Genomic DNA, 27,936 nt, shown 5'->3' on the forward strand with positions numbered 1-27,936 from the left:
TATTCTGATTAGTACATATACAGTAACATAATAGTATTCTGATTGGTCAGTCCTGATTGAAATGTATACATAATTAGTCATCATTGATCAAAATTCCCTTAACAGTGGGTCCACACACAAGTTAATGTCCCTATAGTACATTACACACTTACCTCCCGTCAGTAACCGGTTATGGTATAAAGAGTATACAGATAATGTAAGCAAATAAACTTAGCGATGTTATGGATGAGCGCGCTGTTTGTTCTGTTCCTCTCTCTCCATCGCTGCAGCTTCCGGGTATGCTGGATAAGGACCCGAGCTAAGGGAATCGGGCTGACTTTGTAATGCCTGTTCCGAATGGCTCATTAATGTAAATGGGCATATTGAAAGACACCATGTCAGTAGTGATATAATTTTGTAAATGTTATTATTACAAAGATATTATATATTGTTTCATTTAAAAAAAAAGTGTTGCAATGTATATACTTTAGTATGTTTAGTTGAATGTAAAACGTAGGTTTGAATAGGTAGGTTTGAATAGGTGAATAGGTAGGTTTGAATAGGTGAATAGGTAGGTTTGAATAGGTGAATAGGTAGGTTTGAATAGGTAGGTTTGAATAGGTGAATAGGTAGGTTTGAATAGGTAGGTTTGAATAGGTAGGTTTGAATAGGTAGGTTTGAATAGGTAGGTTTGAATAGTGAATAGGTAGGTTTGAATAGTGAATAGGTAGGTTTGAATAGGTAGGTTTGAATAGGTAGGTTTGAATAGTGAATAGGTAGGTTTGAATAGGTAGGTTTGAATAGTGAATAGGTAGGTTTGAATAGGTAGGTTTGAATAGGTAGGTTTGAATAGGTAGGTTTGAATAGGTAGGTTTGAATAGGTAATTTGCTTAATTAATTTGTGTTAATTGTTCTGATGAGTACAAAAGGAGCCTCTCTCTTTCAGTTCATTTTGGAGGCGTTTTGGATTGAGCTGTTTGATTGGTTGTAAGCTGTCCTCAAAAGGTACACTTGTAATGGCAGTACGGTTGTTTTTCTTCTGGAATCACCGTGTAAAGAAGAAGAAGTAAATAATAATACCCAGAAGACCTTTTGCTTCTCCGCCATCTTTTTATTTTGATTGAGGTTTAGGTTTTCCAGTTTGGCCGTCTGGCTCTACTCTACGTGACAGCTACTTACTTATATATATATATGTACATTTTTGCAATATGAAAAGCATATGATGAACAACAGAGGGTTTATACTTGTATCAAATCAATCAAACAAAGCTCATCAAAACTCAATAGACATTTTAAAATATTTAATCTGATATTAGACATGATCATGTCTCTAAATGAAACAACAACAAAAGCAAAATTATTTTGATTTCATGAGGATTAGACAAAAACACAGATGATCAGTCAAAAACTCAAGTCAGAACACAGCCTCTCTATTCTCTCATGTGATTTCAGGTCCTCTAACTGGGGAAATGTCTTTGCACAATGAGAGCAGTGGTATGTCTTCTCCTCCTGTGTATGTATTCTCTCATGCTTATTCAGCTGCCTTAACCAGTTAAATCTCTTTCCACACTGGGAGCAGTGGTAGGGCTTATCCTCTCGTGTGTGTGTCCTGTCATGCCTATTCAAGGCTTCTAACTGGGTAAAACTCATTCCACACAGTGAACATTGGTAGAGCTTTTCCTTTTTTTGTGTGTGTACTCGCTCATGTGTTTTCAGGGACCCTAACCACCTAAAACTCTTTCCACAATGGGAACAGGGGTAAGACTTCTCTCGTGTGTGTGCTTTCTCATGCAGTTTCAGAATCCCTAACAACCTAAAACTCTTTCCACAGTGGGAACAGTGGTAAGGCCTCTCTCCTGTGTGCGTCCTCTCGTGCATTTTCAGGCCCACTAACCATGTAAATGCCTTTCCACATTTGGAGCAGTGGTAAGGCTTCTCTCCAGAGTGTATTCGCTTATGACTTTTCAGACTCCCTAACTGACTAAAACTCTTTCCACACTGGGAACAGTGGTAAGGCTTTTCTCCTGTGTGTGTTCTCTTATGACCTTTCAGGCTCCCTAACTGACTAAAACTCTTTCCACACTGGGAACAGTGGTAAGGCTTTTCTCCTGTGTGTGTTCTCTCATGTAATTTCAGGTGTTGTGATCGGTTAAAACTTTTTCCACACTGGGAGCAGTGGTGTCGTCTCGCTGGTTTGGACGTCTCTGGGTCTGGTTCCCCTGAATGACTCTCCCCGCTGTCAGAGTGAGAGTCTGGTCGCTCTCCTGCTAAAGACAAAGTATTTAGTTAAATACTAAACAGAGGCCTGAATGAAACCTTACTATGTAGTTTAATGGGCAGTAGGTAGCCTAGCGGTTAAGATCAAGTAAAAAAACAATTGAATCAATTTTAGAATAAAGCAGTAACATAAAACAACATTTTGAAAAAGTCAAGGGGTCTGAATACTTTGTGAATGCACTGTATATCTGGCCTTGTGTATTGGGTTATTGTCGTGCTGAAAGGTGAATTTGTCCCCCAATTTTCCTCCAGCATTTTGCCTGTACTTAGCGCTAGTCAGTTTATTTTTATCCCTAGTCCTTGCAGGTGACAAGCATACCAATAACACCACCGTGCTTGAAAATATGAAGAGTGGTACTCAGTGATGTGTTGGATTTGCCCCAAACATAAAGTTAACTTCTTTCTTTACTTTTAGTTCCTTATTCCTATTAGGTTTAATCCAGACGAGATTTATGTAATCCTACTTCCTATGAGGTTTAATCCAGACTAGATCCCTCATTAATCTGAGGTCAGAACATTTGAGGTCAGGTTTTCAGAATATTAACAATATATTTTTTTAAAACACTTTTGTCCATCATAATAATAAATATACACAATATGTATGTGGACACACACTCATATTAGTGGATTCAGCTATGTCAGACACACCCGTTGCTGGCAGGTGTATAAAATCGAGCACACGGCCATGCAATCTCCATAGACAAACAATGGCAGTAGAATGGCCTTACTGAAGAGCTCAGTGACTTTCAACTGTCATAGGATGCCACCTTTCCAACAAGTCAGTTCGTCAAATTTCTGTCCTGCTAGAGCTACCTGGGTCAACTGTAAGTGCTGTTATTGTGAAGTGGAAACGTCTAGGAGCAACAAGATTGTGCCGCAAAGTGGTAGGCCACACAAGCTCACAGAACGAGACCGCCGAGTGCTGAAGCACGTAGCGTGTAAAAATAGTCTGTCCTCACTACCGAGTTACAAACTGCCTCTGAAAGCAACATCAGCACAATAACTGTTAGTCAGAAGCTTCATGAAATGGGTTTCCATGGCCGAGCAGCTGCACACAAGCCTAAAATCAACATGCGCAATGCCAAGTGTCGACTGGAGTGGTGTAAAGCTCGCCACCATTGGATTCTGGAGCAGTGGAAATGCAATCACTGGAGGGATGAAAATCTCTGGAGAGATGAATCACCCTTCACCATCTGACAGTCCAATGGAAAAATCTGGGTTTGGCAGATGCCAGGAGAACACTACCTGCACCAAAGCATAGTGCCAACTGTAAGGTTTGATGAAGAAGGCATAATGGTCTGTTTTTCATGGCTCGGGCCACTTGAAAGGAAATTGTATTTATAGTTTTTTTTACCCCCAGGTTCTCCTGTATTTAGTGATTTTCATTTGGTAGTTACAGTCTTGTCCAATCGCTGCAACTCCCGTACGGACTCAGGAGAGGCAAAGCTCGAGAGTCATGCATCCTCCGAAAACATGACCCTGCCAAACCACACTGCGTCTTGACACACTGCTCGCTTAACCCGAAAGCCAGCAGCACCAAAGTGTCAGAGGAAACACCATACAACTGGCGACAGCATCAGTGTGCATTGAGCCCTGCCCGCCACAAGAAGTCGCTAGAGTGCGATGGGACAAGAACATCCCGGCTGGCCAAACCCTCATCTAACCCGGAAGACGCTGGGCCAATTGTGAGCCGCCTCATGGGTAACCCTGTCGCGGCCGGCTGAGAAACAGCCTGGGATCGAACCTGGGTCTGTAGTAACTGCGATGCAGTGCAGTGAAAAACAGTGGAAAGCCTACACATTATAGTTATCAGATTCACATGGAATTGTTGTGCAATTTAAATGTTTGAATATTAAATTATTTGGGAGGGGATGAAATGTGATTTTAGCTTCTAACATCCTAGACGTTGAGTTAGCAACAGCAGTTAAAAACATGGGCTATGAAAGGACAGACAGAGTATCCCGTCTACCACCCAACGACAACACTACAACGTTTCCCGTTCACCACCAGAGACACTCTTCAAAGGACAAAGGATTCTGTTGGGCAACACGGCCATCCATCTACCACCAACCTATGGAAGCGCAGCTCAGAGTTAATATTTATTGCATTTTCCTTTTCCAAATGGGCGGTAATTTAGAAGGCATAGGATATTGTATTTATGATAGCATAGCTTCTCCCTTTGTTCTTCAGTCTTCCCGCTCTTTCACTCAAACCCAACCCCCGTTCTTTGTGTAACCAGCTGTCATATCTGCTCCGTCCGCCAGGGACGTTTTCCTTTATGACATCATTTGTAATCAAGGTATGATTCATTCTGTGTATATGTAATTCTGTGTGATTAGTTAGGTATTTAGTAAATAAATAATTAACCCAATTTTGTATTGCTGATTCAACTTGTTAGCCAGGGTTCGTGAAGATAACCAAGAATTTACAACTTTCAGATGAGACATAAATAAGGTGACGATTGATAATGACTGCTATTGATGTAAAATATTACTAGGTCTTTAAGAGATTATTCGGAAGATAACTGCTCTATAAATATTATTTTGTGGTGCCCGACACTCTAGTTAATTACATTTACATGATTAGCTCAATCAGGTAATATTAATTACAGAGAAAGGATTTTATAGAATAGCATGCCATATCACTTAATCCGGCATAGCCAAAGACACAACATATTATAGTATTATAGTATAGTATTATAGTATATATTATAGCACTATAGGTCCAGGCTGAAAGAGACAGCAGCATGGAAGTATTATACATATATTATAGTACTATAGTAAAGTATTATATTATAGTATTATAGTATAGTATTATAGTATTATATATTATAGTACTATAGGTCCAGGCTGAAAGAGACAGCAGCATGTAAGTATTATACATATATTATAGTACTATAGTAAAGTATTATAGTAGAGTAGTATATATTATAGTACTATAGTATAGTATTAAAGTACAGCAGCATGGAAGTATTATACATATATTATAGTACTATAGTAAAGTATTATAGTATAGTATTATATATTATAGTACTATAGTATAGTATTAAAGTACAGCAGCATGGAAGTATTATACATATATTATAGTACTATAGTAAAGTATTATAGTATAGTATTATAGTATAGTATTATATATTATGGTACTATAGGTCCAGGCTGAAAGAGACAGCAGCATGGAAGTATTATACATATATTATAGTACTATAGTAAAGTATTACAGTACAGTATTATAGTATAGTATTAAAGTATAGTATTATAGTATAGTATATTATAGTACTATAGTATAACATTATAGTATAGTATTATATAGTATAGTATTAAAGTATAGTATTATAGTATAGTATATTATCGTACTATAGTATAGTAGTATATAGTATAGTATTGAAGTATAGTATTATAGTACAGTATATTATAGTACTACAGTATAGTATTATAGTATAGTATTATAGTATAGTATATTATAGTACTATAGTATAGTATTATAGTATAGTATTATATTTTATAGTATTAAAGTATAGTATTATAGTATAGTATATTATAGTACTATAGTATCGTATTATAGTATAGTATTATATAGTATAGTATTAAAGTATAGTATCATAGTATAGTGTATTATAGTACTAAAGTATAGTATTATAGTAGAGTATTACATAGTATAGTATTAAAGTATAGTATTATAGTATAGTATATTATAGTACTATAGTATAGTATTATAGTATAGTATTATATATTATAGCACCATAGTATAGTACTATAGTATAGTATTATATAGTATAGTATTAAAGTATAGTATTATAGTATAGTATATTATCGTACTATAGTATAGTAGTATATAGTATAGTATTGAAGTATAGTATTATAGTACAGTATATTATAGTACTACAGTATAGTATTATAGTATAGTATTATAGTATAGTATATTATAGTACTATAGTATAGTATTATAGTATAGTATTATATTTTATAGTATTAAAGTATAGTATTATAGTATAGTATATTATAGTACTATAGTATCGTATTATAGTATAGTATTATATAGTATAGTATTAAAGTATAGTATCATAGTATAGTGTATTATAGTACTAAAGTATAGTATTATAGTAGAGTATTACATAGTATAGTATTAAAGTATAGTATTATAGTATAGTATATTATAGTACTATAGTATAGTATTATAGTATAGTATTATATATTATAGCACCATAGTATAGTACTATAGTATAGTATTATATAGTATAGTATTAAAGTATAGTATTATAGTATAGTATATTATAGTACTATAGTATAGTATTATATATTGTAGTATTAAAGTATAGTATTATAGTATAGTATTATATATTATAGTATTATAGTATAGTATTATATAGTATAGTATTAAAGTATAGTATTATAGTATAGTATATTATAGTACTATAGTATAGTATTATATAGTATAGTATTAAAGTATAGTATTATAGTGTAGTATATTATAGTACTATAGTATAGTATTATATATTATAGCACCATAGTATAGTATTATAGTATAGTATTATATAGTATAGTATTAAAGTATAGTATTATAGTATAGTATATTATAGTACTATAGTATAGTATTATACATTATAGTATTAAAGTATAGTATTATAGTATAGTATATTATAGTACTATAGTATAGTATTATATATTGTAGCATTAAAGTATAGTATTATAGTATAGTATTATATATTATAGTATTATAGTATAGTATTATACATTATAGTATTAAAGTACAGCAGCATGGAAGTATTATACATCCTCCCTTGTGGACATGTAACAATTATAGTATAGTATTATAGTATAGTATTACATATTATAGTACTATAGTATAGTATTATACATTATAGTATTAAAGTATAGTATTATAGTATAGTATATTATAGTACTATAGTATAGTATTATAGTACTAAAGTATAGTATTATAGTAGAGTATTATATAGCATAGTATTAAAGTATAGTATTATAGTATAGTATATTATAGTACTATAGTATAGTATTATAGTATAGTATTATATATTATAGCACCATAGTATAGTATTATAGTATAGTATTATATAGTATAGTATTAAAGTATAGTATTATAGTATAGTATATTATAGTACTATAGTATAGTATTATATATTGTAGTATTAAAGTATAGTATTATAGTATAGTATTATATATTATAGTATTATAGTATAGTATTATATATTGTAGTATTAAAGTATAGTATTATAGTATAGTATTAAAGTATAGTATTATATAGTATAGTATTAAAGTATAGTATTATAGTATAGTATATTATAGTACTATAGTATAGTATTATATATTGTAGTATTAAAGTATAGTATTATAGTATAGTATTATAGTATAGTATTAAAGTATAGTATTATATAGTATAGTATTAAAGTATAGTATTATAGTATAGTATATTATAGTACTATAGTATAGTATTATATATTGTAGTATTAAAGTATAGTATTATACATTATAGTATTAAAGTACAGCAGCATGGAAGTATTATACATCCTCCCTTGTGGACATGTAACAATTATAGTATAGTATTATAGTATAGTATTACATATTATAGTACTATAGTATAGTATTATACATTATAGTATTAAAGTATAGTATTATAGTATTAAAGTACAGCAGCAGTATTATACATCCTCCCTTGTGGACGTGTAACAATTATAGTATAGTATTATAGTATAGTATTACATATTAGTATTATAGTATTATGGTATAGTATTATATATTATAGTATAGTATATTATAGTACTATAGGTCCAGGCTGAAAGAGACAGCAGCAGTATTATACATCCTCCCTTGTGGACGTGTAACAATTCAAAACACTTCAGGTTTTCAAGTTAAAAGAGAGAAGAGAAGTGGAGTTATTACAGTTTCATTGAAGACAATTATTTTTTATTTTTAACAAAGATGGCATTTTATTTAACCTTTTGAGATATTGTTTATTTGTTGTTTATCTTTACTCAAACGTACGAGAGACAGACATGATTTGAGTTAATGGTTAATGGACTTTGAGTTTGGCGTCGATCAGATGTTTTGGTTCATGAGAAGATATGGAGGAAGTCATAGGTTCATGAGACAAATATGTTCACTATGATGAGAAACACTTGTACCAAGGTACTAGGTTGTACGTCAAACAGGGTGGCGGGCTGAACCTTCTACTTTGAATGCTTCTTACAGTGCCACCTATGGGCCAATCTGTGACTTTTTTTGGTGTCTGAGTAGTAGTGTTGGCATACAGTCCTTCAATATTGTTGAAGTATAATTTTTTCAAACAATTGGGCATTAAGATATTTGCGACAAAGTGCAAAAGAATAAAAAAATATTTAGTCTGTTTTATTTTGCCTGGTAGGAGGCCGGCTGTTGCCCACTGATCAGCTATAGGCTCATTATAGATTCAGTAACCCCAATACATCATCAGACTGTACTGATCTCTATCAGAGATTCAGTAACCCAATACATCATCAGACTGTACTGGTCTCTATCAGAGATTCAGTAACCCAACACATCATCAGACTGTAATGATCTCTATCAGAGATTCAGTAACCCAATACATCATCAGACTGTACTGGTCTCTATCAGAGATTCAGTAACCCAACACATCATCAGACTGTAATGATCTCTATCAGAGATTCAGTACCCCAATACATCATCAGAATGTACTGATCTCTAACAGAGATTCAGTACCCCAATACATCATCAGACTGTACTGATCTCTATCAGAGATTCAGTAACCCAACACATCATCAGACTGTACTGATCTCTATCAGAGATTCAGTATCCCAATACATCATCAGACTGGTAGGTAGGTGTTATAACAGGTAGGATATCTAATAACACTACAGGTGTTATAACAGGTAGGATATCTAACAACACTATAGGTAGGTGTTATAACAGGTAGGATACCTAACAACACTATAGGTAGGTGTTATTACTGGTAGGATATCTAACAACACTATAGGTAGGTGTTATAATAGGTGGCAAATCTAACAACACTATAGGTAGGTGTTATAACAGGTAGGATATCTAACAACACTACAGGTAGGTGTTATAACAGGTAGGATATCTAACAACACTATAGGTAGGTGTTATAACAGGTAGGATACCTAACAACACTATAGGTAGGTGTTATAATAGGTGGGATATCTAACAACACTATAGGTAGGTGTTATAACAGGTAGGATATCTAACAACACTATAGGTAGGTGTAATAACAGGTAGGATATCTAACAACACTACAGGTAGGTGTTATAACAGGTAGGATATCTAACAACACTATAGGTAGGTGTTATAACAGGTAGGATATCTAATAACACTATAGGAGGTGTAATAACAACTGGAATATCTAATAACACTACAGGTGTTATAACAGGTAGGATATCTAACAACACTATAGGTAGGTGTTATAACAGGTAGGATATCTAATAACACTATAGGTAGGTGTTATAACAGGTAGGATATCTAACAACACTATAGGTAGGTGTTATAACAGGTAGGATATCTAACAACACTATAGGTAGGTGTTATAACAACTGGAATATCTAATAACACTACAGGTGTTATAACAGGTGCTCATGTGAAAATAGGGGATATCCTTCTTTAAGTGGTGGGGTTGCTCTTTGCTATAACACAAACTCCCGATTGTGGCTTTATGTTAATTAAATGGGGTTTATACACCCATGTTTAATGACAAGCCCTACTTAACCCCTACTGCTTTCACCTATACAATAGGTGGTCCTAGTAAATAATGAAAGTTACCAGCACAGCACACCCACTGACAATACATTAGAATTAACTTATTCTCATTACCAAAATGAAGGTTCTCATTACCGAAACGAGCCTAAAAATGATGCGGTAATGAGAAATGTGTGTTTTGGTAATGAGAGGTCCTCAGCTTCATCTGGAAGAAATAGAAGACTGACAGAGTCAGCAAACTATTGACCACATCACTAAAGCCCATTCATGTTGGTAAGGTAATGGGTCTCTAAGTGTTGACCACATCACTAAAGCCCATTCATGCCTCCATGTTGGTACGGTAATGGCTCTCTAAGTGTTGAACACATCACTAAAGCCCAACATCTCCATGTTGGTAAGGTAATGGTTCTCTAAGTGTTAATCACATCACTAAAGCCCATTCATGTCTCCATGTTGGTAAGGTAATGGTTCTCTAAGTGTTGACCACATCACTAAAGCACATTCATACCTCCATGTTGGTAAGGTAATGGTTCTCTACGTGTTGACCACATCACTAAAGCCCAACATCTCCATGTTGGTAAGGTAATGGTTCTCTAACTATTGACCACATCACTAAAGCCCATTCATGTTGGTAAGGTAATGGTTCTCTAAGTGTTGACCACATCACTAAAGCACATTCATACCTCCATGTTGGTAAGGTAATGGTTCTCTAAGTGTTGACCACATCATTAAAGCCCAACATCTCACTGTTGGTAAGGTAATGGTTCTCTAAGTGTTGACCACATCACTAAAGCCCAACATCTCCATGTTGGTAAGGTAATGGTTCTCTAAGTGTTGACCACATCACTAAAGCCCATTCATGTCTCCATGTTGGTAAGGTAATGGGTCTCTAAGTGTTGACCACATCACTAAAGCCCATTCATGTCTCCATGTTGGTAAGGTAATGGTTCTCTAAGTGTTGACCACATCACTAAAGCCCATTCATGTCTCCATGTTGGTAAGGTAATGGTTCTCTAAGTGTTGACCACATCACTAAAGCCCATTCATGTCTCCATGTTGGTAAGGTAATGGGTCTCTTAAATTTTTCTCAAATTTTAGCTTTTTTGTAATTTCAGTATTGACAAGGTCAAGTGTCATAAAGGGGGAGGGTGTGAGAATAAGACCCTCATTCTGAACACATATAAGTGAAACATTTTAAATATCTTGTGCTCATCTAATGAATACTCCACTAGATGATGCATCATGGGGGAATAAAACTTTGTAAAAACAAATACTGGAGTTTTTACAGCAACTTGAACAAGTGTTACGGTTATGAGAAATATGACACTTTTCATGAGAATCACCTCTTTCACCACTTGATTTAGAAACCTAATTTCAATGGTCCAGTGTTGCACATTATTTTTATTTATATAATAAAATGTTTAACAAATCACTTAATTTCAATAGCTCGTTCACAATGTGACCGAGAAACCTAAAACCAACCTCGGATCCTTCACAGGGTAGGTTTTACCATAGGATCGTTCACAGGGTAGGTTTTACCATAGGATCGTTCACAGGGTAGGTTTTCCCATAGGATCGTTCACAGGGTAGGTTTTCCCATAGGATTGTTCACCCTATGGTTTTCCAATAAAGCACTTACTCATTTTTAAATAAATATTTGAAACTTTTAAATTTCAATACCTCGTCTTCAAACATGTGACCTAGCAATCTTCAAGGACTGAAGAGTTTGTGCCACCGTTTTTAAGACACTACTTACTGGTTTTACTTAGATCTCCCGTCTCCTCTTCCTCTCCTTCCTCCTCTTTCAACGTGAAAGTAATCTGCCCCTCCTCTTCCTCCTCTTTCAACGTGAAAGTAATCTGCCCCTCCTCTTCCTCCTCTTTCAACGTGAAAGTAATCTGCCCCTCTTCTTCCTCCTCTTCCAACGTATAAGTAATCTGCCCCTCTTCCTCTCCTTCCTTATCTTCTTTCAACGTGAAAGTAATCTGCCCCTCTTCCTCTCCTTCCTCCTCCTCTTTCAACGTGACAGTAATCTCCCCCTCCTCTTTCACTCTGAAAACTCCTTCCTCCTCCTCTTTTACTTCGAAAGCTTCTTTCTCTTCTGTCACAGTAACTTCTTTCTCTTCTTCTTTCACTGTAACAGCCTCGTCCTCTACTTCTTGTTTAACTGAAACAGCCTCATCCTCTACTTCTTGTTTAACTGTGACAGCCTCTTCTTCATTCTCCGTCCAGCAGACCTCTTCTTCATCAGCAGGAGTGGAGTAGCTTAGTGAACTCATGTTCGGGGATGTTAGCTCGCTAGCTACTTAGCATTAGCGATTAGCCTAGTGCAAAGCAAGCCAGCTACCTGACAAACAACGTAAATAGTACAGTAAATGGACCAACAAGTAAACAAAACAGAAATATGTTTAAAACACAGTGACTGATGTACATCAAAACAGCCTAAAAACATTTGATGTTTTCGGCTACGGAGGTGGCCGACCTACTGTTGTTTTACTGTCGAGGAAGTGTCCCGTCCACTACAATAGACGTCACACAAGCGGTATCGCCTGAAATATGCACATCGCCATCTGCTGACTGGAGTGGGTAACGCGGTTGTATTTATTTTATTTTGGGGGCCAAACGTTTGTTTAATAATCTAAGTGTAATATTTTATGTAAACGTACAAAGAGACGCGTGTGTTGGTGGATTAGTGCAGATTTTTTTTTAAATAAGAGAATTTAAATACTATACTACACAACAGTAGTAGGCCTGATTACCAACAATGACGAGACATCTACAGCAGGGGTGGGGACCCCCCAATCCTCAGGGGCCTGATTGATGTCACACTTTTTCTCCATCCCTAGCAAACACAGCTGATTAATCAAACTGCATTCTGAACTGAAGATCATGATTAGGTGATTATTGGAGTCAGGTGTGTTAGCTGGGGATGGGGGTAAAACTGTGACACCAATAAGACACCCGAGGACTGAAATTGCCCCCCCACCTCCCCGGCCTACGGGGATGAGGTGAGGGTCGTGGCGGAGTGGTGCCGGGGAAAATAATCTCTCCCTCGACGTCAACAAATCAAAAGAGCTGATGGTGGACTTCAGGAGACGGCACAGAGCCTCTATCCACGTCGACGGGACCGCAGCGAGGAAGGTGAAAAGCCTCAAGGTCCTCGGCGTCACTGACAATCTGAAATGGTCCAGACAGTGTGGTGAAGAAAGCGCAACTCTCCAGGACACCTAAAGCACCCGATGTCACAAAGGCCAAAAAGATCATCAAGGACATCAACGACCCGGGCCACGGCCTGTTCACCCCGCTATCATCCAGATGGCGAGGTCAGTACAGGTGCATCAAAGCTGGGACAGAGAGACTGTTAAACAGCTTCTATCTCAAGGCCTTCAGACTGATAAATAGCCATCACTAGCCAGCCCTGAACTTAGTCACTGTCACTAGCCGGCTACCACCCGGTTTACTCATCCCTGCACCTTAGAGGCTGCTGCCCTGTGAACATAGACATGGAATCACTGGGCACTTAAAAAAAGGGGAAACCAGTCACTTGAATAATGTTTAAATACTGTTGTACTCACTTCATATGTATATGTAACAGAATAATTTTAGACCGTGCCCTCGCCCGAACCAGGGACCCTCTGCACACATCAACAACAGTCACCCACGAAGCATCGTTACCCATCGCTCCACAAAAGCCGCGGCCCTTGAAGAGCAAGGGGGAATAACTACTCCAAGTCTCAGAGCAAGTGACATCACCGATTGAAACGCTATTTAGCGCGAACACCGCTAACTAGCTAGCTATTTCACATCCGTTACATCAATGCCACTCTGACATTGCTCATCCTAATATTTATGTATTTTTTAATTCAATTATTTTACTTTTAGATGTGTGTGTATTGTTGTGAATCATTAGATATTACTGCGCTGTTGGTTCTAGGAACACCAGCATATCGCTACACCCGCAATAATATCTGCTAAATATGTGTATGTGGCCAATACAATTAGATTTGATTTTATAGCACATCCATCCGCATGAGCATTTAAGCCCAAATTCTTGCAGCCTCTATCGCCGCACCAAACAAAAAATGTGTAACTTTCTCTTAGGAAAGATTAGCGACAGAGTGGCTTGACGACTCAAACTGAATTATTCCACTGTTCTATCGTTCGCTACAGACTTCAGTCTGAGACTGCCATCATTTAAATTGATTGTGGTGACGTCTAAATGAGGGGTGTTTTACAAAACAAAGTAATCAGCGATTGGCTCATCTCCAACCAATCAGAGTAGCAACATATTTCAAACCTCCACTCGGGGACCAATCAGAACAGTTAAAACGTGTTTCTGTTCTCGAAGTCGTCATGGAGGGACTCTGATCCAGATTCATTGCGGAGAACAAACGAGTGTATGTGGGCGTGGCGTAGCGTTTGGACGGAGCATGGAGATGGGTTAGCCGTCTGAAACAATAGAGTGCGCCTTGTTGTACTGTTGATGATTGTTCGGCAGCTTCTGCTGCTCTTTCGGCGTGGTGCAGGTGTACTACGTACTACGACTGGGGCCAGTTGTACTGTTAGAGGCCAGTTACATTAGACTTTGTTGTCATATCGTTTTCTTCACTGCATTGCAGGCAAAAGACCAATATTCATAAACATTCAACAATTTATTCGCATTTTCTATCTAATAAGGGATGTAAATAAAGAACGATAGCAAAAATTAGTTATGTAAAAATGATTTCATACTCCACATTTAGGGGGGGCCACAAGGGGGTCCAAAATTGATGTCACAGGGGCACTCCCCCCTCTCCAGAGATGTTCATCGAGTTCAAGTCCGGGCTCTGGATGGGCCACTCAATGACATTCAGAGACTTGTCCCGAAACCACTCCTGTGTTGTCTTGGGTGTGTGCTTAAGGTCATTGTCCTGATGGAAGGTGAACCTTCGCCCCAGTCTGAGGTCCTGTGTGCTCTGGAGCAGGTTTTCATCAAAAAATCTCTGTACTTTTCTCCAATGATCTTTTCCTCAAGCCTGACAAGTCTCCCAGTCCCTGCCACTGAAAAACATCCCCACAACATGATGCTGCCACCACCATGCTTCACTGTAGGGATGGTGCCAGGTTTCCTTCAGATGAGACACTTGGCATTCAGGCCAAAGAGTTAAATCTTGGTTTCATCAGACCAGAGAATCTTGTTTTTCATGATCTGAAAGTCCTTTAGGTGCCTTTTGGCAAACTCCAAGCTGGCTGTCATGTGCCTTTTTACTGAGGAGTGGCTTCCGTCTGGCCACTCTACCATAAAGGCCTGATTGGTGGAGTGCTGCAGAGATGGTTGTCCTTCTGGAAGGTTCTCCCATCTCCACAGAGGAACTCTGGAGCTCTGCCAGGAGTTCTTGGTCACCTCTTGGTCACCTCCCTGACCAAGGTCCTTCTCCTCAGTTCGGCCGGGCGGCCAGGTCTAGGAGTCTTGGTGGTTCCAAATGTCTTAAATTTAAGAATGATGGATCCAACTGTGTTCAATGCTGCAGACATTTTTTAGTATCCTTCCCCAGATCTGTGCCTCAACACGATCCTGTCTCGGAGTGCTACGGACAATTCCTATGACCTCATTGCTTAGTTTTTGCTTTGACGGAACTCTCAAGACAACTGGGAACTCTGGAAAAAAACAAGGTCAAATCACGATGTCTTCAGGTTGGAAAGTCGGGGGTCTATACACACACGTACACATGGATTTAGTGTTGTAGATATGTGGTAGTAGAGTAGAGGCCTGAGGACACACTTAATATGTTGTAGATATGTGGCAGTAGAGTAGAGGCCTGAGGGAACACACTTAATATGTTGTAGATATGTGGTAGTAGAGTAGGGGCCTGAGGGAACACACTTAATATGTTGTAGATATGTGGTAGTAGAGTAGGGGCCTGAGGGCACACAGTTTATATGTTGTAGATATGTGGTAGTAGAGGCCTGAGGGCACACACTTAATATGTTGTAGATATGTGGTAGTAGAGTAGAGGCCTGAGGGAACACAATATGTTGTAGATATGTGGTAGTGGAGTAGAGGCCTGAGGGAACACACTTAATATGTTGTGAAATCTGTTATGACTGTTTTGTAATGTTTAAAAAAAATGTAGAACTGCCTTCATTTTGCAGGACTCCAGGAAGAGTAGTGGGGATCAATAATAAATACAGAGGCTTGTGAAAGGCAAATTACTTATATATTTATGCACATTATGCAATATGAAAAGCATGATGAACAACAGAGGCTTTATACTTGTATCAAATCAAACGAAGCTCATCATCAAAACCCAACAGACACCTGATAGACACGATCAGGTCTCTAAATGAAACAGCAGGAACCTTATTCTGCTTTCATATACACAAATGGATTTCATAAAGATTAAACAAAAACACAAATGATCAGTCAAAAACTCAAGTCAGAACACAGCCTCTCTATTTTCTCATGTGATTTCAGGTCCTCTAACTGGGAAAATGTCTTTCCACAATGAGAGCAGTGGTATGTCTTCTCCTCCTCTGTATGTATTCTTTCATGCTTATTCAGCTGCCTTAACCAGTTAAATCTCTTTCCACACTGGGAGCAGTGGTAGGTCTTATCCCCGCCTGTGTGTGTCCTGTCATGCACAATCAGGGCTTCTAACTGGGTAAACCGCTTTCCACACAAGGAACATTGGAGTTTTTTTTGTGTGTGTATTCGCTCATGCGATTTCAGAGTCCCTAACCACCTAATACTTTTTCCACAATGGGAACAGGAGTAAGACTTCTCTCCAGAGTGTATTTGCTTATGACTTTTCAGGTAATCTAACCGAGTAAAACACTTCCCACACTGGGAACACTTGTAAGGCTTTTCTCCTGTGTGTGTTCGCTTGTGTGATTTCAGGTGTTGTGATCGGATAAAACTCTTCCCACACTGGGAGCACTGGTAAGGCTTTTCTCCTGTGTGTGTTCTCTTGTGTGATTTCAGTTGTTGTGATCGGATAAAACTCTTTCCACACTGGGAGCAGTGGTGTCGTCTCGCCGATTTGGACGTCTCTGGGTCTGGTTCCCCTGAAGGACTCTCGCTGCCACTCTCGCTGCCAGAGTGAGAGTCTGGTCGCTCTCCTGCTAAAAGACAAACAAACGATTTAGTTCAATCCTAAAACAGAGCCCTGATATGAAACCTCCATGTGATAAAACTATCTTCCTGTGTGGTTTAATGGGCTGTGTCTGTGCACCGGGGTTCAGTTGTTATTTTCTTTTGACCCGACGCATTAATAACATCCCAGGCAAATCATGATCTGTTGAATTGTTTATACTGTGTCCCTATCAAACAGCGACTGGACAAACATTATTAGGTATTACAGGTATTTATTTGTATTTCAGCATAATTGGGTTTTGTTCGGGTCCATTATCCTCCTTTTCTAGTCTAGTAGAATTGATTTGATATTTAGATTATGGATGTGAGGACGACGGTCCATACATTAAAAAGGACTAACATGTCAACTACAGAACTAAGCCAACCTCAGCGTGAGCTTTGGTTGTGAATGGTATGAACTTTGAACTCTTATTCACTACAGAAGTGAGACATCCTAGACGTTGAGTTAGCAACAGCAGCTAAAAACATGGGCTTGGAAAGGACAGACAGAGTATCCCGTCTACCACCTAACGACGACACTACAACGTTTCCCGTTCACCACCAGAGACACTCTTCAAAAGGACAAAGGACTCTGTTGGGCAACACGGCCATCCATCTACCACCAACCTATGGAAGCGCAGCTCAGAGTTAATATTTAATCGCATTTTTCTTTTCCAAATGGGTGGTAATTTAGAAGGCATAGGATATTGTATTTACGATAGCACAGCTTCTCCCTTTGTCTCTGTCTTCCCGCTCTTTCACTCAAACCCAACCCCCGTTCTTTGTATAACCAGCTGTCATATCTGCTCCGTCCGCCAGGGACGTTTTCCTTTATGACATCATTTGTAATCAAGGTATGATTCATTCTGTGTATAGTTAACTAATATCAGTGACGGCTGAAGTGTGTGCCAGTACTTTCCTATAATATTTTTTTTCAGGTCACACTCAAGTCATTACTTATGATATCCAGACGGATATCAATGTCTTGTTCAATTGAACTAATAAGTGAAATTGCCAGATTTACATCCTCAAATGGATCTTTTTAAATAATATCCAAATTGATGAGTTTTCTAAATAAGACATTGTAAACTTTTTCCAAACTAACCTAGATGAAACAACTTCTCAGGTTAATTAAAGGTTAATTCCCAAATAGCCTATACAGGTCTGGTTTATCATTAAATTGATCAATCAGTAAAATGTGATTTTTTGTAAAACCATTCAGTAATCCAGTACTGACAGAAGCCCTGCCTCAGCGGGAATCCCATGTGGCTTCGGCCTTAGGGAGAAGTGTACCAGTGTTGAATGTTCCCAACATTAGATCTACTGTTTACACTTATGATACCCAAATCAATGGAGATTGCATGGATTATCGTCTCAGTCAATTTAATAAGTTAAATTGTTGAACATACCTTAATGTTCTTCCAATCAAATGAGACACTTTTAAACTTCTCATATTAAACCTGGATGAAGCAACCTCTCAGGTTAATTCAAGTTTAATACCCAGGTAGGATTAATCATTGGCATTGATTAATTAATTCTATTTGCTTTTGCAAATTAATTCACGTCCAACTTTCACATTACTGGTCCGGTACTGATGGTTTGTCAACATCTATAATTAGATTAAACTTGTCTTTGCAGCTTCCAATGAATTCCAAACCCAAACTTTGAAAAAATTAGGAAAATTTTTCCTCACAATTGTTCTAATAATGTGCAAGCTATCAAAGGTGGTCACCACTCCTCCGCTAATTAGTGAACCTCCACCCATAAAAGGATTGATCTCTGACCTCAGCAGCGATACCAACCCTAATTATGCCATTAGTGAAAAAACAGCCGAAATTGCGAACAATCTCCAAAAATCAACCATCAAACACAGGCTTTGTGACGGTTCTCTCCACTTTAGCACTTATGTATCGCCATCAAAGGTTGGCATCGGTCCAATACCACAGTAAACAGCTGAAGCACGTGCCAGACGTGGCTAACACGAGGGCACAGGTGGAGAGAACTGAGCAACTATTGACAAAAGCAGGAACTGAAAACGTTCTGCTAGCCGAGGAACTGCGTTTGAAATCAGAACAATTAAAAGTAATCGCAAATACTTATGACGATGAACGAGCAGAAACTCTTCAACAAAATCGTTGTCTCCAGGAACAACTGGATTTAGCCAAAACTAAATACGATGTTGTCCACTTCAAACTCAATAAATCTGTTTGAGTTATCTACAAACAGGAGCGCGCAACTTGATAACATGCAGGCAGTTTAGTTGAACGTTACTCAGAGTAACACGGTTCTACTCAAAACGCTGCAGGCCAAAGACCATCAGTTAATGAACACAAGGACAAAGTTGGATGACAAATCAGCAGAACTCATTGAAGTCGCTGACCAAATGAATGATGAGAGAACTCAGGTGATGAAGATGGAAATATGAATGATGAGAGAACTCAGGTGATGAAGATGGAAATATGAATGATGAGAGAACTCAGGTGATGAAGATGGAAATATTGATTTCTAAGCAAGTGGAGGAAATCTCATCACTGAATCTCTCGCTCCGTACTCAAGACCTCTATCGGCCAACCATGACGGATACGTTTGATAACGAAAGGAGCAAATGCGACACTCACGTGTCCAAAATGAGTACTCTAAGTGCTCAAGTGGACTCTGCAATGCAGCAGAATACCACCCTTAGGTACCATCTGGAGGAAGTCCAGAATGGTCACGCTCTACATGTGTGACTATCCATCCAAGCAACCGGAGCCCGGTACTCAAAGGAGTGAAGACGATAGGTTTCAGACTTTGCCTCCATCATGTGTCCCTCAGTCTTCTCCTCTTGGCCATTCGGCACTGAGTAATATGGCGCCTCTTGGCCAACAAAGCCAAAGCTCTGCTTCTCCTCTTGGCCTTTTGGCTCCACTTTCCCCACAGGATGAAGCCAACCCTCTCCACCCGCTTGATGCGGAATACCTTGACAAACTCATCAAGAATTTCCCCACCTTTGACCCCGTTCCAGGTCAGCCAAACGATACTGAGACGTTCCTAGCTGACATAGAGGAAGCGTTGGGTAGCTACCCAAACGCTACGGGTTCTGACAGGGTTTACCTGTTGAAGAGAACGTCGACAAGGTTAATTCGCCTACAACAGCAACACGTGCTAAATGACTATGCTAAACTTGCCACAGCTTTGAAATTTGAATTCAGTGGTTCTGCGACTCGCAAACACGATAGCTCACTGGCGAACACGGTCAAACAAGCTCGGAACGAACACCCACAAGCTTACTATCATAGGCTTCGTTCAGCTTCCTTTGGTCTACTCACTGAAACAGGCATGGAAGACCTGTTACCATTTAAACAAATGTTTCTGTCGAATATGTACCCACCTTCATTACCTACTTGGGCCCTGCAGCCCACGTTGGCTTGCCCATCTTAAAACTCAGAGAGCTTGCAAGCACAGCTTTTGAGGCATCAAAAGCTCGCAAACGCTAAGAGCCCTGACCACTCGGTTTTGAAGTTTGACCAGGAGCACTCACTCCAGTTAGAGGATTATCAGGTATTGGAGCGCTGAGAGATGGCGCACAACAAGGGTTTCCACCACAAATCCAATAATCAACGCGGTCGACTGTAAAGTACGTCGCCATCAAAACGACTACCGCTACAATCGACCTGTTTGCTACGTTCCTGCACCCAACCCACACAAAGAGTCAGAGCACAAGGGTAACAAAGGGTTGAAGGATGATCAAAACGTAGACCAATGTTCTCCAGACGTTCTACTACGTGAAGAACTAAAGCGAGAAACATGTGAGAAAAGGGTAAAAGATAAGTCACAAGGACTAGACGGGGAATTACCAGACACCAGGTCTGCAGGAATTAACACCCATAGCAAGGACGTTAAAATAAAAAATTATCCCGCTCTCATTCGAGACCCTATCCAGGGCCCGCTTGATCAAGGAACAAGCCCACGGGCTTTGTCTATAGACTCTGATACAAAGGTTGCGAAGAAAAAGGTAATGTCTCCATGTTGGTAAGGTAATGGTCTCTAAGAGTTTACCACATCATTAAAGCCCATTCATGTCTCCATGTTGGTAAGGTAATGGTTCTCTAAGTGTTGACTACATCACTAAAGCCCACTCATGCCTCCATGTTGGTAAGGTAATGGTTCTCTAAGTGTTGACTACATCACTAAAGCCCATTCATGCCTCCATGTTGGTAAGGTAATGGGTCTCTAAGTGTTTACCACATCAATAAAGGTTTTCAAAAGTTTTAGCTATTTTGTCATTTCGGGATTGAAAGGCATTGTTGTTGAACACTCTATTAAAATATATATACTTTTAACAAATCACTTAATTTCAAAAGCTCGTTCACAATGTGACCGAGAAACCTAAAACCAATAGGATCGTTCACAGGGTAGGTTTTCCCATAGGATCGTTCACAGGGTAGGTTTTCCCATAGGATTGTTCACCCTATGGTTTCCCCAAAAAGCACTTACACGTTTATATATAAATATTAGTAACTTTACATTTTCAATACCTCGTCTTCAAGCATGTGACCTAGCAATCTTCAAGGACTGAAGAGTTTGTGCCCCCATATTTAAGACACTACTTACTGGTGTTACTCAGACCTCCCGTCTCCTCTTCCTCCTCTTCCAACGTGCCAGTAATCTTCCCCACCATCTTCACTCCGAAAACTTCTTTCTCTGTCACAGTAACTTCTTTATCTTCTTCTTTCACTGTAACAGCCTCATCCTCTACTTCTTGTTTAACTGTGACAGCCTCTTCTTCTTTCTCCGTCCAGCAGACCCCCTCTTCTTCAGCAGGAGTGGAGTAGCTAAGTGAACTCATGATCGGGGACGTTAGCTCGCTAGCTACTTAGCATTAGCGATTAGCCTAGTGCAAAGCTAACTTAGCAAGCCAGCTACCTGACAAACAACGTAAATATTAACCTTACATTAAATGGACCAACAAATAGACACGGCAGAAGTATGTTTAAAACACAGTGACTAATGTTTTCGGCAATGTTGGCTACGCAGGTGGCCGACCAAATGTTTGACTGTTTATGAAGTATCCCGTCCACTACAATAGACGTCACACAAGCGGTATCGCCTGAAATCTGCATATCGCCATCTGCTGACTGGAGGGGGTAACGCGGTAGTATTTATTTTATTTTGGGGCGGCAAAGATTTGTTTCATTGAAGTGTAATATTTTATGTAAACATACAGAGACGCGTGTGTTGATGGATGAGTGCAGATTTTGTAAAGAGAGAATTTAAATACTATAAGACACAACAGTAGTAGGCCGGATTACCAATGACGAGACATCTAGAAAGCTTGGACCAAGAGACTGAAAAACAGCTTCTATCTCAAGGCCATCAGACTGTTTACAACTGGTTACCGCTCGGTTACTCAACCCTGCACCTTAGAGGCTGCCGGCGTATGTACATAGACATGGAATCACTGGGCACTTAAAAAAAAGGGAAACTAGTCACTTTAATAATGTTTACATACTGTTGTACTCACTTCATATGTATATACTGTATTCTACTATATTCACTCTGCATTGCTCATCCTAATGTTTATATATTTCTTAATTCCATTATTTTACTTTTAGATGTGTGTTTATTGTTGTGAATCGTTAGATACTACTGCGCTGTTGGATCTAGGAACACCAGCATATCGCTACACCCGCAATAATATCTGCTAATTATGTGTATGTGGACAATACAATTCGATTTTATTTTACAGCACATCCGCATGAGCATTTAAGCCCTAGTTCATGCAGCTCTCTATCGCCGCACCAAACAAAAACATATGTCACTTTCTCTTAGGCCACTCTGTCGCTAAACTTTCCTGTCGGCTCATACTGAATTATTCCACTGTTCTGTCGTTCGCTACAGACTTCAGTCTGAGACTGCCGTCATTGAAGTCGATTTAATTAATTATTTGCTTACAAGTTTTTGTGTTTTGCTTTTGATGTCTTTTTACATTCTTTTTTTTCTGAATTTTTAAATATGTTTACATTCACAACTTTATTTTTCATTTTCACAACTTATTTCATTTTGAATTCAATACACATGGCGTGAATTTGACCCCATAGGGGGGAATTGAGAGCGGTTGTATGAAACCAATCAGTACATTTTATTTATTTTTTATTTTACCTTTATTTAACTAGGCTAGTCAGTTAAGAACAAATTCTTATTTTCAATGACGGCCTAGGAACAGGGGCAGAACGTCAAGCAAAGCTCTTCACCCTGCCAAGCTGCTCTTAATTGTTGCCTTTGATGAATTGTGGAACAGTCTTATTCCGTTAGTACTGTATGTTAGTTAGTTCGTACCTTAGTCACGTGCGATATCTCAGACAGCACTGGCCTGATTTTGACGAAACATGGGTGAATGATGCCTCTTGCCATTGAGATCTGGCATTTACAAAATTACATTGATTGGCCAGATGTTGGCGCTGTAACAAGATAAACCCATTTTAAAGTCCCATCTTATTCCATTTTGTTGAGGAACATTCCATTGTTAGTTAGTAATTCAACATAATTCAAGTGAAATTAGTGTTGTAAATATGTATGGTATAAATTACAGTGATCTGTCTTTGCAATTACAGTCTTCTTGTTAATTTCAGCCTCATATTTCTCTTTGGCTTTTGTTTGTCTGTCTTTCCTCTTGGTGGCATTCATACGTCTTTGTGTCAACAACTTGAAATGGAACCCCATTTAAATAGAAGCCTTTTCCCAACTGTTGTTTTCCTGTCAAAGGCTGGGCATCTGGTGAAGGTCAACAACATGATATATTACTATTAGAATGAAAGGCTGGGCATCTGGTGAAGGTCAACAACATGATATATTACTATTAGAATGAAAGGCTGGGCATCTGGTGAAGGTCAACAACATGATATATTACTATTAGAATGAAAGGCATCTGGTGAAGGTCAACAACATGATATATTACTATTAGAATGAAAGGCATCTGGTGAAGGTCAACAACATGATATATTACTATTAGAATGAAAGGCTGGGCATCTGGTGAAGGTCAACAACATGATATATTACTATTAGAATGAAAGGCTGGACATCTGGTGAAGGTCAACAACATGATATATTACTATTAGAATGAAAGGCTGGGCATCTGGTGAAGGTCAACAACATGATATATTACTATTAGAATGAAAGGCATCTGGTGAAGGTCAACAACATGATATATTACTATTAGAATGAAAGGCTGGGCATCTGGTGAAGGTCAACAACATGATACATTACTATTAGAATGAAAGGCTGGACATCTGGTGAAGGTCAACAACATGATATATTACTATTAGAATGAAAGGCTGAGCATCTGGTGAAGGTCAACAACATGATATATTACTATTAGAATGAAAGGCTGGGCATCTGGTGAAGGTCAACAACATGATATATTACTATTCGAATGAAAGGCATCTGGTGAAGGTCAACAACATGATATATTACTATTAGAATGAAAGGCATCTGGTGAAGGTCAACAACATGATATATTAATATTAGAATGAAAGGCATCTGGTGAAGGTCAACAACATGATATATTACTATTAGAATGAAAGGCTGGGCATCTGGTGAAGGTCAACAACATGATATATTACCATTAGAATGAAAGGCTGGGCATCTGGTTAAGGTCAACAACATGATATATTACTATTAGAATGAAAGGTTGGGCATCTGGTGAAGGTCAACAACATGATATATTACTATTAGAATGAAAGGCATCTGGTGAAGGTCAACAACATGATATATTACTATTAGAATGAAAGGCTGGGCATCTGGTGAAGGTCAACAACATGATATATTACTATTAGAATGAAAGGCTGGGCATCTGGTGAAGGTCAACAACATGATATATTACTATTAGAATGAAAGGCATCTGGTGAAGGTCAACAACATGATATATTACTATTAGAATGAAAGGCTGGGCATCTGGTGAAGGTCAACAACATGATATATTACTATTAGAATGAAAGGCATCTGGTGAAGGTCAACAACATGATATATTAATATTAGAATGAAAGGCTGGGCACACTTTTTTGTGTGGAAACAGTACAGAAGTTTCAGTATACCACCATTATACACTAACCTCTGGTGTAAATGGGACACGGGCACAGAAGGAGCGAAGGAGACGAGACCAAAAAAGGCAACATGAAAAACAAGCGGACAAAAAACAACGCTCATAAAAAATAAATAAAAAGATTTTGAATTTGATATATCGCACAGCCCTAGGTACAGAGAGTAAGTCGTCATTCAAAAAGCATGATAAACACCTTTACTTAACTAGGCAAGTCAGTTAAGAACAAATTCTTATTTTCAATGACGTCCTAGGAACAGTGGGTTAACTGCCTGTTCAGGGGCAGAACGACAGATGTACCTTGTCAGCTCGGGGGTACTTGCAACCTTCCGGGTTAAGAGCTTTGCTTGTCATTCGGCCCCTGAACAGGCAGTTAACCCACTGTTCCTAGGCTGTCATTCAGGGGCAGAACGACAGATTTGTACCTTGTCAGCTCGGGGATTTGAATTTGCAACCCTTCGGTTACTAGTCCAACGCTCTAACCACTAGGCTACCCTGCCGTCCCTACACTCTAACCACTAGGCTACCCTGCCGTCCCTACGCTCTAACCACTAGGCTAACCAGCCGCCCCTACACTCTAACCACTAGGCTACCCTGCCGCCTCTACACTCTAACCACTAGGCTACCCTGCCGTCCCTACACTCTAACCACTAGGCTACCCTGCCGCCCCTCCACTCTAACCACTAGGCTACCCTGCCGTCCCTACACTCTAACCACTAGGCTACCCTGCCGCCCCTCCACTCTAACCACTAGGCTACCCTGCCGTCCCTACACTCTAACCACTAGGCTACCCTGCCGTCCCTACACTCTAACCACTAGGCTACCCTGCCGCCCCATTATTGCACACAGAGTGATCCTATTAAACTTATGTGACTTATTAAGGACATTTTTTACTCCTGAACTTATTTTGGCTCGCCAATAACAAAGGGGTTGAATACTTATTGACTCAGGACATGTAAGCTTTTAATTTGTAAAAAAAATAAAAATATGAAATTTCACTTTGACAATTATGGGGTATTGTGTGGGGTATTGTGTGGGGTGTTGTGTGGGGTATTGTGTGGGGTATTGTGTGGGGTATTGTGTGGGGTATTGTGTGTCGGCCAGTGACACAAAATCTCACACGAATCAATGTTCTAATTCAGGCTGTAACACAACAAAATGTGGGGAAAAGTCAAGGGGGTGTGTATTTTCTGAAGGCACTGTATATTCTCCAAGAATCAATGGCTATATATCGTTCATTTAAAAGTTTTAAAAAAACTGCATGTACTAATCACAGGTTTCCCCTTTAACAATTCCTACAGTAGAGGATCCACCATAGTCATGTCTCTCTCCTGTGTGAACGAGAACATCAAAATGAGTAGTAAACTCCCTTTGATATTTTAAGTAGAACATATGCTTCAATATTGAATTTTAAAAGCCTGTTATACTAGATGAGGGGAACTTTAATATAGACAACATGGAGAATTCAATACATCTAATTGAAAAGTCCCTAAAATATATGAACCAATGGCAGATTGACCCTTTAACAATTCCTACAGTACTGAACAACATATTCAAATGTAGAACTTCAGTAGAATGCCCCTTTAAAACCACACATTAGTTCAACAACTGCATAGTTTGTGCCCCTGGTTTTAAGACAGTACTCACTGGTAATAATCAGATCTTCAGTCTCCTCCTCCATTCCTTCCTCCTCATCCTCTTTCACTCCCAAAACATCTTCCTCCTTTTCTTTTATTGAAATAGCCTCCTCTTCCTCTTTCACCCCAAAAGGTTCTTCCACTTTTTTAATTATAATATCCTCTTCTTTCAACATGACAAGCTCCTCGTCCTCCTTTTTAATTCTGAAAGATTCTACCTCTTCCTTCTTTCACTCCAAAAGGTTCTCTCTCTTCTTTCACTATATCATCCTCTTCTTCTTTCACTCCAAAAGGTTCTCTCTCTTCTTTCACTATATCATCCTCTTCTTCTTTCACTCCAAAATGTTCTCTCTCTTCTTTCACTATATCATCCTCTTCTTCTTTCACTCCAAAAGGTTCTCTCTCTTCTTTCACTATATCATCCTCTTCTTCTTTCACTCCAAAAGGTTCTCTCTCTTCTTTCACTATATCATCCTCTTCTTCTTTCACTTCAAAAGGTTCTCTCTCTTCTTTCACTATATCATCCTCTTCCTTCTTTCACTCCAAAAGGTTCTCTCTCTTCTTTCACTATATCATCCTCTTCTTCTTTCACTCCAAAAGGTTCTCTCTCTTCTTTCACTATATCATCTTCTTCTTTCACTCCAAAAGGTTCTCTCTCTTCTTTCACTATATCATCCTCTTCTTCTTTCACTCCAAAAGGTTCTCTCTCTTCTTTCACTATATCATCCTCTTCTTCTTTCACTCCAAAAGGTTCTCTCTCTTCTTTCACTATATCATCCTCTTCTTCTTTCAATGTGAAAGCCTCCTCTTCCTCCTTTTTCATTCTGAAAACGTCCTGCTCTCCTTTTATTGTAATATACTCCTCTTCTTCTTCTTTTACGACAATGTTCAGCCCCAGAGCTTCTTTCTCCGTCCAGCTAACGACCGCTTCTTTAGCAGGGGGCGAGTAATTTCGTGAGCTCATGGTCGGTGATGTGCCACCATACTGCCACCTAGAGGGGTGGTGTTGGAACAGTTATTAAAGTCGAGGTTGGTGATTTAACTTTAACCTGCAGTTATGGAACGTTTTCTCGCAAGTATCATTTTAATTGGCCGATTCCTCCCGATGACCCGGATGGAATCATGCCATCCTTCCTCA

General features: G+C 38.6%; 1 protein-coding gene across 6 annotated transcripts; it reads right to left on the reverse strand.

Moving 5' to 3' along the window:
* Window positions 1–1,069: 1,069 nt before the first annotated feature.
* LOC110494917 (uncharacterized) lies at window positions 1,070–27,888 on the reverse strand. Of its 6 annotated transcripts, XM_090194919.1 has the most exons (5): window positions 27,490–27,888; window positions 27,017–27,025; window positions 21,678–21,765; window positions 16,493–17,071; window positions 1,265–2,092 (listed from the first exon to the last, which is right to left on the reverse strand). In XM_090194919.1, the coding sequence occupies exons 1-5, from the start codon at window positions 27,760–27,762 to the stop codon at window positions 1,380–1,382; spliced, it is 1,662 nt and encodes a 553-aa protein (XP_090051045.1). In that variant the 5' UTR covers window positions 27,763–27,888; the 3' UTR covers window positions 1,265–1,379. The 6 variants fall into 6 exon arrangements, with proteins under 6 accessions (XP_036803841.2, XP_036803840.2, XP_090051045.1 ...); XM_090194921.1 differs by lacking the exons at window positions 27,017–27,025; window positions 27,490–27,888 and having other exon boundaries at window positions 21,678–22,940; XM_090194922.1 differs by lacking the exons at window positions 27,017–27,025; window positions 27,490–27,888 and having other exon boundaries at window positions 1,265–2,133; window positions 16,438–17,071; window positions 21,678–22,940.
* Between the last annotated feature and the right edge of the window lie 48 nt (window positions 27,889–27,936).

Source organism: Oncorhynchus mykiss, chromosome 13, assembly GCF_057628025.1.
Source record: "Oncorhynchus mykiss isolate SJ-2025 chromosome 13, ASM5762802v1, whole genome shotgun sequence".
Taxonomy (NCBI): Eukaryota; Metazoa; Chordata; class Actinopteri; order Salmoniformes; family Salmonidae; genus Oncorhynchus; species Oncorhynchus mykiss.

Excerpts from the sequence above, each read along its gene's own strand:
- LOC110494917 (XM_090194919.1), bottom strand. The coding sequence starts at position 27,762 with ATGAGCTCACGAAATTACTCGCCCCCTGCTAAAGAAGCGGTCGTTAGC. Across the intron at positions 17,072-21,677 it reads GGGAGGTCTGAGTAACACCA|GAGAGCGACCAGACTCTCAC; the intron begins GTAAGTAGTGTC and ends GTCTTTTAGCAG. Across the intron at positions 2,093-16,492 it reads GAATAAGCATGAAAGAATAC|ACACAGGAGAAAAGCCTTAC; the intron begins ATACAGAGGAGG and ends ATGAGAGAACAC.